The sequence below is a fragment of the Astatotilapia calliptera genome, chromosome 6 (assembly GCF_964374335.1).
Source record: "Astatotilapia calliptera chromosome 6, fAstCal68.1, whole genome shotgun sequence".
NCBI classification, from domain to species: Eukaryota; Metazoa; Chordata; class Actinopteri; order Cichliformes; family Cichlidae; genus Astatotilapia; species Astatotilapia calliptera.
Window position 1 is genome coordinate 27942020 of NC_137427.1, and position 12608 is coordinate 27954627.

At 40.2% G+C, this 12608-nt stretch overlaps 1 protein-coding gene across 1 annotated transcript; it reads right to left on the minus strand.

The window, feature by feature from the left end:
• Positions 1-5398: 5398 nt before the first annotated feature.
• On the minus strand, positions 5399-12273 carry casp3a (caspase 3, apoptosis-related cysteine peptidase a). Its single transcript, XM_026171440.2, has 6 exons — positions 12041-12273; positions 11540-11679; positions 7920-8048; positions 7610-7785; positions 7404-7512; positions 5399-7288 (listed from the first exon to the last, which is right to left on the minus strand). Exons 1-6 carry the CDS (start codon positions 12103-12105, stop codon positions 7059-7061), a joined length of 849 nt encoding a protein of 282 aa, XP_026027225.2. The 5' UTR covers positions 12106-12273; the 3' UTR covers positions 5399-7058.
• Between the last annotated feature and the right edge of the window lie 335 nt (positions 12274-12608).

Genomic DNA, 12608 nt, shown 5'->3' on the forward strand with positions numbered 1-12608 from the left:
TGTAATGAAATTATGTATGGTAGACAAATCGTTGCAATTTTATGTTGTTAAACGTCATTCTGAAATTGTTTCACAATCTGTAGATGCTCAATTTTCAGCTCATCACTACTTCTGAGAAACTCTGCCTCTCTAAGATGCTCTTTTTTCACCCAGTCATGTTACTTGGCTACTGCCAAATTAAAAAATTATAAATGAGACAATATTTGTCGAAAGTTATATTTTCTCAGTGTAAACGTTTGATTTCTTTTCTATGTTCTATTGTGAAAATAAATATGTGTTTAACAGATTTGCAACTCATTACTTTCTGTTGATATTTACAATTTACACATGGTTTAATTTTTTATAACTATACAGAACACACATAGACTTTCACATAAAACATTAAAAAACAGATAAAACACACAACACAATATGTAAAACATAAATGGTCATCAGTGCCGTTTATCACTGCCACAGAAAACGTAGTGTGCACCGGACTGAAACAATAATGATTACAGTTAGACTCCAGATATATATCTGTCTGTATGTTAACAAAGTGGACCACTGCAGAGACGAGTTTTCTCTATATCAGGGGTGGCCAACCAGTCAGAGACCAAGAGCCACTTTTTTTTTACTGTGTTACCGCAAAGAGCCACATCCTACACATGGGCACACATGAACATCACCCATCCTTTCCTCCTCTCTCTCTCTCTCTCTCTCTCTCTCTCTCTCTCTCTCTCTCTCTCTCACACACACACACACACACACACACACACACACACACACACACACACACACACACACACACACCAATATGATAATGACTCCTACAGTACTAAAACCACAGGCCAGTCATTTTCAACAATTGTGTGCACTGTCTCACACACACAAACTCTCAGTTCAACCAAGTCCACAAACAAAAATATAATAATCTACAATAGCATTTACTTTTACAATGCATGTTGTTTAATGGGACTTCTGGCATTCCTTGCCTTGTATGTTGACCCAAACATTGACAGTATCTTAAGCGCAGCCCGTTTGACATTGGGGTATTTTTCCATTGGCATACTTTTCCAGAACTCAATGGTCCCTTCCCTTAAAGCAGGTTTCAATTGGTCCTCCTCACAAAGATCGATCATCTCCAACTCAGCCGCAGCTTTATCTGTGACTAGCGAGACTTTCAAACAGCCGGTCTCTGCATTCAATGGGTCGACGAGGAACGTAATCTGTGGCCTTTTCAATTGTAGATCATGGAACCCGGTCACAAAGCTTTCGTGCAAGTTTTCAATCAGCGTTGCACATCTGGCTCTTTGCTTACTCAGGGCAGCGCTGGTGACTTGCCCGCTTGGCTTTTAGCAGAGTGGGAAAATGCGTTAAATCTCCCTTTTGAATATGTGTCTTGAACAGCTTCAGTTTGTTGACAAACGCAAACACACTTTGCACCAGGTCAGGCAGCATTTTTAACTTACCCTGCAGGGTCAGGTTATGTCTGTCCAAGTGACACAGCATGTCGACCAAAAAGGCCAGATCCATAATCCACTTGAGGTCCGAGAGCACGGGATAGTCCTTGTCCTTCTCTTCCATAAACAGTTTCATGGCATCCAAAAGCTCAAAGAAGTGAGAGAGTACCTGGCCTTTTGACAGCCACCTCGCAGTGCAGCGGCAGGTCACCTGGAAGCCCTTGGTCCAGCTCAGCAATGAGATTCTTGAATTGACTGTGGTTAAGCACATGTGTGCGGATATAGTTGACGATTTCCATCACAGGCTTCATGACGTTATCTAATTTCAATGATTTAGACACGAGTTGCTCCATGTGGATGATGCAGTGGAAATTCCAAAAGTCAGGAATAGTTCGGTCAGCTTTGCACAGCCCCACAAGCCCGTTCACAGATCCCATCATGGCTGGTGCTCCATCCGTGGCTATTGCAGTTCATTTCGTTATGGGCAGATTTGCTTTTTCTAATGCAGCCATCATGGTTTCTTTCACATCTGTGCCACGGGTTCTGTCTTTTAATGGCACAATATCCAGGAGTTCTTTGATCACACAATCGTTTGACACAGACTGTGCAAATATTGCCAACTGAGGCTTGTCTTGTATATCACAACTCTCATCCAATGCGACACTAAAATACTCACATGCTTGAAGGTCAGAGTGCAACTGTGTTTCAATAGCCGTGTTAATGTCCGATATTCTGTGTTCAACAGTGTGGCGGGACAGTTGGACGTCTGATACCATGCGTTTTAATTTGTCGTTTTCAGGAGACAAGATTTCAACAACGTCACTGAGGCATTTTTTAACGAACTCCCCTTCATCGTATGGCTTTTTAGCCCGTGCAATGTTCCAAGCCAGCTGATAGGATGCGAGTGTTAAGGTCTCTGACCGCTTCGTAAATTTTTGGAAAAACTGTATGTGCTGACTTTTCAAAGTGGCCAACTCGTGCTTGCGAAGTTCAGTCCCTTTTGGGTCGATGGTTCTGGTCGATGTTAGCATGGAGTGAGCTGAAGTGGCGCTGAAGATTTGAAGCTTTGAAATGCGCTAATGACGTCTGACATATAAGGCAGAATGGCTTGCCATTGCGTTCAACAAAAAAATATAAACTCTCCCACTCTGTTAAAAACATCCTATGTTCATCTTCATATTTTCTTTTTGCTGTGTATTTTTTCCTTGCCATTTTAAGGGCAAACTTGCTCCTACTGGGAAACTTTGCGGTATTTTCATCTCACACACATGGCCATTTAATGAAAATACCGTATTGAACTCAAGCGAAGCGAACGTGCACATTTTAAAACAACAACACAAAAAAACCCCAAAACACAAACTTTGATATGAACGTAAGAGCCGCATGAAACCAGGCAAAGAGCCGCATGCGGCTCGAGAGCCGCGGGTTGGCCACCCCTGCTCTATATAGTGTTAAAAATGCCTTATTATTATGCAATCCAACAGTACCATAAAATAAACTATCAAAATGGACCATATATCATGCACTTGCTGAACATTAAGCCATTAGATAGCCAGGTCTATAAGATTTTGGACAAAGCAAGCCTTGCATGGTTTTTGCAGGTTTGCCTGTGTGAATTTTAAACCAAACAATTAAGGTGTGACTGAAGGGCAGATTTAAATGAAGATGTTTAACAAAAAAATCTGAAGTAACTGCGTGGGTATTACAGACATTTTTATAGACAAAAATTGTACAGTTGACTCTCAAGTAGATTTATATTTTTTTCATGTTTCCTTGTGATTTCTTTACAAACCAAGCAGATAAAAAATGTGGATATGATTCGAAGTGTTGAATTTGTGTTTGGTAGCTCAATATGAAATCCAAAGAGATGCTGATGCAACTGGAGGAGGACATCATTAGGCTGAAAAACACAATAAAAGAATCAGAGAGACTGCAAAAGCTCCAGGAGTGGCCAAATAGACAATCGGGTACATTCTTAAAAGGAAGGAATGCACCAGCCTGCTCAGCAACACCGAAAGGCCTAAAAGACCACAGAAGACAATTAAAGTGGAGGAGTGCTGAATTCTTTCCTTAGTTAAAAAAAATTCATTCACCACAAGACAACACTTGTAAGGAGTTGAGTCATAATATTGCATAACTCAACAAATTAAGAGATGTCCTTATGAATGTAAATAGAGAGGGTTTACAACAACCACTGGTGACAATTATCACCAGGAAGGCCAGATGTCTGAAAATATCTAAAAGAGGCTTTGCAGTTCTGGGTGGAAATAAATCTATGGGCAGATGAAACCAAGATGAACGTTTACCAGAATGACTGGAAGAGAAAAGTATGGAGAAATAAAGGAACACTCGTGTTTATTAATGACCTGACTGCTGATAGACGGGATCCTCCAGGACAAAATGCCCTGATGTTGTCAGGCATGGATAGAACCAGGTAGGGGTGAAACTACTGAGTATTATCTTGAATTACTGCAAGGATTTACATCAAAAATGATGAGGCTGCCACAAATTTTTTTCATTTTTATTTTTGGTTTGCCTAAGAATTCGGCCTATTCCTAACACATTACACTGTCCATATCAGTATAGGTATCCAGCATGATTTGAGATCTGAAGTTTTTAATGTGTTCCTTTAATTTTCTTTGAGTAGTGTTTGCCCAATTCCTGACTTTTTTTTGGCACCTGTCACATTTTTCAGAGCAAACAAATTTTAATATTATAGGAAAATAACATGCAAAATAAGAAAATGTAGTTTTTAAATGATGATTTCATTTATTAAAGGAGAAAAGCTATCGAAACCTACCTGACCCTTTCTAAAAACGTGATTGCCCTGTAACCTTAATAACTGTTTGTGCTACCTTTGGTAGCAAGAACTGCAATCAGCTATTTGCAATAACTGACAGCGAGCAGTAATGGCCTTTTTAAAGTCGCGCAAAAGAATTTCAATCAGATGCCAGTACAGGTTTTGGAGTGGGAACGCTTTGAGGTGTTTGGGTTTTTGTTTGTTTGTTTTCTGGAGCCCTTTGTCCTTAAGTAGCAAAGCAGCTCCAGACCATCACACTATCACCACCATGTTTGACTGTGGGTGGTGTTATTTTTATGAAATGCTGTGTTAGTTTCACATTAGATGTAGCGGGACTCAAGCCTCCCAAAAAAGTGCAGAAAAAAGTAGTCCACAGAATATTTCCCCAAATGTCTTGGGAATCATCAAGGTGTTTTTCTGGTAAATGGTGATCTATCACATGGATGCCATTTTTGTTTATTCTCTTTCTTATTGCTGAATCATGAACTCTGACCTGAACTGAGGCCGGCAGTTCTTTAGATGTTCTGGTTCTTTTGTGACCTGATGAGTTGTTGATGCGCTCTTGGAGTGATTTTGGTCCTGGGAAGGCTCGCCACCGTTACAAGTTTTCTCCATTTGTGGAAAATGATCTCACCGTGGTTTAGTGGAATCTGAAAGTCTTAAATGGCTATGTTGGGGGAGGGAAATTACTTTTTATATCATACAACACAGTGAATCTAATCACTGCAGCTAGAAATTATTACTTTAGGTTCAGTTATGCCATATTTATTTATACTATTAGTTTCAGGTATCAAAGTTAAGATAAAGCATTTTAATCACTGTCGATTGTAAATGTATAATTCACTTGTTTGTGGGAGCAGTTTCAGTAAAGTGCATTTGTGCTCAAGACAGTTTTATCTGTCCCCGGGTCTCAAGTTGCGGTGGTTCAGTTTTTCTCACCTACAGGCAAATCTGGAGAAATCCTGCATATTTAAACTCAAGGCATCGTAAAAGCGGATCTTTTACTGTTGTTTCAGGTTAGCTCTTGTTATGATATTCTGAAAAAACTGGAACGAGTTTGCCAAGAATGTGTCAAAAAATGGGTTTGGTAATCTTTGGTGCTATGAATATTCTTGCAACGGATGAGCCAAAACTAAACAATGAAACCAATTCCACAGCACAGAATACAAAGTGGTCTTTATTTTGCGTGAAAGACAGTTCATCAACCTTACATCACAGCTGCTTACAAAATCACGATTTTACAAAAAAGCCAAATTGAGAAGTGCGTGTCAAACATGCAACGATGAATTATTTTAACAGCGTAAGTGACACATACAGCTGGCTTGCTGTACATAAACAATTGCATTCTCATGATTTGTCACATGTAAAAACAGCATCAATGTGCAATCAAACTGCTTCATCTCTTATGAATTAGTTGATATTCATGGTGACATGAGTTTTGCAGAAGAACTTTTACTCAGTTTGCTTGTGGTTATTAAGAAAATTGCATCACTGAAGTACAAAATGTCTTTAGTAAATTTGCATTTCATTATTAATTATTAATTTTTAAAAAAAAAGCCACCATGAATGTTTCTTTAAGGCTGCAACCAAAAGCTTTTTTCCATCAATATTCAATATTTCTTTTACTGGCTCATTGTTTGTGGAAAAAGGCACATCACTGATCCCTGAAGCCAAAGTGAACATATTCAAAGATCATGTTTGGTCTGACCAAACCTCTTAAGTTTACGGGGAAAGGATGGTACTACACTTTGTGTCTACACAAGATAAAAAACAAAGTGAAAGTATCACCTGTCTGAACAAATCCGTCTTTGTAGTTCCGGTTGTCTGGCAAATTAAACTAACCACATCCTGAAATGTCTAACACTTTGCACCGTGGACTGCCTATGAGGTTAATCGGCCCAGTCAAGAAGCCATGAAAAGAGTAGTGAAATAAAAAAGTTCAAGTATGTCTAACGTGTTAAAATATGGCTCAAAAGACAGCATTGTGCGGATTGCTGAGCACTTCCCATGCAGGCTATTAAACCTGTTTCCCCATCAAAGATTTTCACAAGCAAGAGAAAGAAATAGACCTTTAGAAAAGAAAAAAAAACCCCAGAAAATTAAAAATGTAATTCTGAGCTTTCTAACCCACATACATTTAACTTACAGGATGCTCTTGCATTTGCTACATAATAATTTACCCACCAGGTTCAGGTGGTGCTTTCATTCAGGCTTTGCACAACGCATCAGGTACCGATCCAGTGAATGACATCACTCACACAACAATGGAGACAAATACAAATGTAAATAGAGACGAAAACAAAAAAGACAGACCATCTTCGTGCTTAGACACTTAAGTTACAATAGGCTCCTCATGTATGAGATATTGTTGCTGGTGGACAATCAGCCCATCTATGGTTTCATGATTACACGAACGCAGAAGGTCAAACTTCCTATCAAACTGACTCACAACAGTGTTCCCTGAAATGTGCAGTGTAAACAGCAAAAAGGCATCTACGTGTAACACACTCAGCCCGGAAATTCAAGCTGTTATTACTTGTAGACATCTGTAGGTTTTATGTCATGTTGGTATGTGAAAAATAACCTTCCTTTTGGTTAAAGGGCCTGCTGCTGGGGTAAAAGTGAATGCCAAACTTAAATAACTACTCAACACTGAATAAACTTAATAATGCCAAGGTGGTGAAGCATCACTGACATTTGCATCGTGTCTGCCCTCCAAGCAATATGAACGTTAGAAGAGATATCGAGTTGCAAAGTGTACATTTAAATAAAATAAAAAATTCTAGCACTCCCAAAGCCTTTCTTCTAGTTTTCTGACATTAACCAGAAAAATACATCTCTTTGGTCAGCATCGACACAATACAGGGGATTTGTTTCTTTGCATGAAACCCCGGAGAATTGGAGGCAGACTCAAACTCTACTGCCACCTTGTGGTTCACTCGGGTCATGATGTGCAGGATCTCCAGTTCTTTTCCGTACTTGCTGATCATGTCGCACACCGACTGGATGAACCAGGACCCAGTCTGAGTATTCCTCCATGAGTAGTAACCTGTGTGTAGATGAGTCATGGAATATGCTTTGTTCAAATACAATATTTCTTAAAGGAAACAATATGCAAGCATGCAAAAACCAAGACAAGAAAAAGGAAAGGCCCTTATTTTAACCTGGGGCAGTGGAGAAGGCGTAGAGGAAGTCTGCTTCCACAGGGATCTTAACACCATCAGTTCCGCTGTCTGTTTCAATGCCTGGATCCAGATTTGTACCTCTGCAAGCCTATTCAATGTCAACACATGCACAAAAAAAGAAGCAGTGTTCGTTTACAGGTTTGCAGGTTAGAGGAAGTGGACTAGAAGAGAAACCACCACGGTACCTGGATGAAGAAGAGCTTGGGTTTTCCCGCCAGTGATTTACAGCGATCGCCTCGAAAAAGTGAAGTTAGGTGTTTGAGCGCTACTGAGCCGTCCGTGCCGAAGAACAAGTCTTCATCCCCGTGACTCAAAAGAATGCAGACAAAAGAGGCTGAGTTGCTGTGATCTTCCTTGGATGCTTAAAAAAACAAAGAGATGGATAAATGAATACACGTACAGCTGATACATAACAAAAGCATGTGAAAAGAGTCAGTAGCATGAGGCTTATTTTTAATTTTACGAGTAGCAGTGGGAGGTTTAAATCATTCTCACCAGCAGTTAAAACGTTCATTATCTGATCAACTGTCTGGTCATTGTACAGCTTCACATGATAACCTAAATTTTTAAATACTCTCATGGCGTTGCCTGCATCCACGTCAGTACCGTTTCGCTGATTCATGCCTGGAACACACAAAACCACAATTCTGGTTACTTCAACATGAAAACCATGTGCAAGACAAATCAACATTTCCTCCTTCTGAGTGTACAAACAAACAAACAATATAAATGGAGCGCATTTTGATTTAGCTTTTCCACACGACAGCCGGGCATGAGAAACCTGACTGGATGTAGCAGGAGGGAGGTGTACTGCAGCTAAACAGCAGCATCTTCAATTTCTTCTTTTAACACGCTTCTAAGTGTTGTACAAAACCACATTATCGGTCCGTTTTATATTGGATTCTGTTGGTACAAGGGTTTTTTTGCCACTGGCAGGTCAGCATTAGCAGCATGTGCTGTTCGGTGTGCTAGACTCAAGCGAAGCAGGAGCGAGTCTGCATGGATCTACCCAATGACTTTGGTGTTAACAGGCGCACCTATTCTTACTAACGCATGATCTCCGCCCATCTTGAGCAGCAATGAGCCAGAAAATAACAAAACGAGAAAAAAAAAGACTGCTTTACAGTCACACTGTCAGGGCTTATTCGTCATGAGGCACCTGAACAGAAAAAGAGCTTTGTTATTGTTCAGGTAACACCTGCTCCTTTCCGCTAACTAAACGACGAAGTACAGGATCAACCACTACTGATGTTTACTTGACTCGACGTGTTTGCTCTGAGAACATCGAGATGCATGTTGAATACGCAGTCGTGTGTGCCCTTTTAGTCCTGCCAGACAAGTTTTCAAAAACACAAATCTGATGGAATATTAAGACCATCACAGGACGTTTGTAAAGACAGATGTAGAAGCTGACTGAGACTGGGGGGTTTGGGGGCACTTCTGATTTTTAGAGGGCAAAAAAAAGAAAAAAAAGAGATATTCCCATTTCAGTAGATACAAATAACACATGGCTATACTGACAAAGATAAATGAAAAGCTGCCATTTGATGTTTATTTTGATGTTTATTCATTGCTATCACGTAAGGGACCTGAGACCTGTATATCCATCAGTATAGTCAGGTGTACATCTTGGGCTTTCTGGCTTTCTTTTCAAAATGATGGGCAAAACTTTGATTCAGTGTCCTCTATGGTTGGCAATAGGAGTTACTAATTCCTGAGTACTTCACTTTTGCTCAGAATTGTAGGAGATTCAGACTTATCGCAGTGTGAGGGATGAGATATTAGAGCAAGATGAAAGGTCAGAGAAGGACACACCAGCTTTCGAGGAGCCTGAACTCGAGCGCAATGATGGCACCAACCATCCGTTACAGTTTTAGGGCTCTGAACAATTTCAGAGAACATAATCAGCTAAAAGTTTGATTTCTTAAACTATTTAATATGTGCCGATTAATGATATATTTGCTAGAAGTGCATTAAAATGTATTGTTCCTTTCTCTGTCATTTACATTCCAACCCCACTGAAATGAGGTTAAACCTTTTTTCTTTTTTAAAACAAGAACATGAAAACAGGACAACACAGCCCACAACCACCAAGCCTGGAGGCCCTCTGATTACCTCAAACAGTAAAACAGCAAACAGGTTTTTGGAGAGACAAAAAAGAAAAAGTTAGAGAACACAAACCAGAGGGAAAGGTTAATCTCTGAAAGTAAATGGAAAAAAAGCCAGTATCACGCAACCAGTATAATCATCTGAGCCTCAGAAAATGATAAAGAACTCTGTGCCAACACCCAAAAGCAACACTATTTAAAACAACGTCATTCCCAAAAAAATCTACATTTTGAATATTCTCAAACAAAATACTCCACAGCAAATGTTGAACAGGAAGAGGAACTGATCAGCATACTCTCTTGTGGTGCCAGTCATCTTATAGATCACACCCATGCCTTGCGTGCCTGATCATACTTTGAGTCATGTGTCTGAACTTGCTGATGAGCCAGCTGACAGTAAAATGTGCTGGCAGCTCCCAAAACCTACTGTCATCAAATGCAAGGATACTTAACACGTAAACTGCAACAGATCCAACCAGAACATCTAATAAACCTGCAGTGAATGGAGGAAATAGGAATCCACAGCATTAAGGTTAAACCTTCCACACCTATAAACTCTCAAAAGGTGTAGAAGTGAGATGAATCACCTGGTTTCTGTCCTACATAGAGAATAGAGGAGAAGAGAAGCCACACTTTAGCACTGCCTCCACAGTGTGGGCCATTACTGCACAGAGTTCAAGCCTCAACGCAGTGATGCGACACGTTACCAAGGGAGAGCTTAGCATTGCAAATAAGCCCTAACAAACACTTGTCAACAGGCAGATGAAACGTGAGCCTTTAGCCTCAACACACACTCATACAACAAGGTGGCATCACCTCACATTTAATACTCAAAGAAGTCCCCTCCTCCAGCTTTCTACCATGCACACCCCTGTGTCAAAGGCGTCTAGTAAAAATGGGGGGGTGGATGTATTGTCAATAGAAACACTAGTATGGGAATGACACCTAATTAAAGTTTTAACAAAGAAAATTTGAGACAATGGATCCATTACCCAAAGTTAACCTTTACCATTAGTCTGGATTCACTTCCCTATGTAAATAGTTAACTCGGTGCACCACCCATACCTGTTTTTATTTACTAAGCATGAAGAAAACAAAGCAAATACATTTTCTAATGTGTTAATACAGCAACTGGTTTCAACAGTTGTGCAAACATTGTCCTCTATATCAGCTTTGGTCTCTGTATCACTAGTTTATTACTTCACGTAAGGGCCCTAACTTGGCTGAACAACAAAGTGCAACAAGAGCAAAACTGAGCTAATAAATAACCTGTAACCCACATAGTGGTTGCTTTTATGTCCAGATCCATAAAATATCTTGCAATGAACTGGTTGTAATATAAATTGCTAAAGCCCTGAACTCCAGCAGCACAATTCCCGCACACACATCCCAACACTTTAACACGTTTTAAGACCTTCATGTCAAATGTACAGCCATACTGGAGTGGTTTATGCATTCTCTTAGGAAGGGAAAGGTCACTGGTTTGATTCCAGTCGAAGACACAAATCCCTTCGGGGTTGCGTCAAGTGTAAAAACTCTGCCAAATCAAACATGCGGAGCTCCCTGCTAAAGTCACCCTTTGTGACAAGGGAGCTCTAGGTCAATTTTTATGTCTAAAGTGCATAATGGAGTTCAGTAGATCCAAGTTAAATTATGAACTGTATGCATGCAGCAGAACCCTGATGAGCTCTTTTGCATGCATAGTTCCAAAATTAAAGCCTTAATTTCTTCACCCAACTCATCTATATTATGCAGTGCTGGTCAAATCATCGCACATTTCACCTAAAGAGAAATGGATCATCAGTTTGTCTAATGTTACACACGTTAAATGTCACAGACCTGCTGTATATACCAAGTGTAGCTCTACAGCTTCTCACATATGTGACATTTTATCACCTTTCGATTTGCGCTTGAAACTGAATCAGGAAGATTAATTTTAGATGTTACTTACAGCTGTTTCGTTTAGAGTTTAAATTTCAGAAACTAACAGACCGCCCAAATGCTCACCTGTACTCCTGTCAAAGTTCTTGTTGTTGATGATGATACACTGGCCAATTCTGGGGAAATCGAGGCGGTATCTGAAGCTGTGTGACTGGGGCTTGGCATCCACGTCCATGGGGACAGAAGCAGACGAAGAGCCCGCTGATCTGACGGACAAGCCAACATTTAGTTTAGAAGTTTAATGTGTGATTAGAAACTCAGCAAATAATGCACGTCAGAGAAATGCTGCTGTAAATAAAGAAAGAAGCATGCAAAGATTGGACTACAGTTGCAGCTCCGTTATATCAAACGATCAAATAGCACAATGTTAAAGTACAGCAGAGCGTTAATACAGCAGTAAAAAAGGAGGAGAAGAAGAAGAAGAAGAAGAAGACAAAACGAGCGGCTGTGATCTTTGAGGTCAAGGACGACAAACGGTTTCACTCTTACCCTGAACCTTCAACAGGATATGAACACAATAGATCGCAACACATAAAGATCGCTAACTAGCTTAATCCAGTGACTCACTGTTTTCCGTTGCCTGGCTTTGCGTCTGTATCGTCCACTCCAGGTCCGGATCCGTTTTCCGACATTTTTCACAGGCAAGTAATTAAACGCTAACCAAACAAATTCACGCTCTCTAAGTGACAAAGAGAAGGCCTCAAAAATGCCCAGTCGTGCTCTGGCAGCGGATGTTCTCCCTTTACTGCTGCTGTGTGGTCCTGAGGGACTCTCTGCTGACTGGTAAACAAAAGATGCTGATGTCACTCAGAGATGCGCTCGTTTTACGTTCAGGGGCGTGCCGAGACGAGAACAGCTACAAACGTCCACGAAACGACTTCTCCAGACGCAAACAACATACGTTTGATCACTGAATTTAACTAACAATCGACCCAAGGCGTTTCACAATAACAGAAATATAATTTAATTCGGGTTCTTACATTTTATTTTTATTTTAACTCGTGTAATACAATCACTGGCTACTTTGTTGAGTACACCCATTCAACCACAATTTTACATAAATATCAGCCAATCACATGGTAGATGCATTCGAGCGTAGACACCAGAGATGTCAATCTCATTTTATATCGTGGGC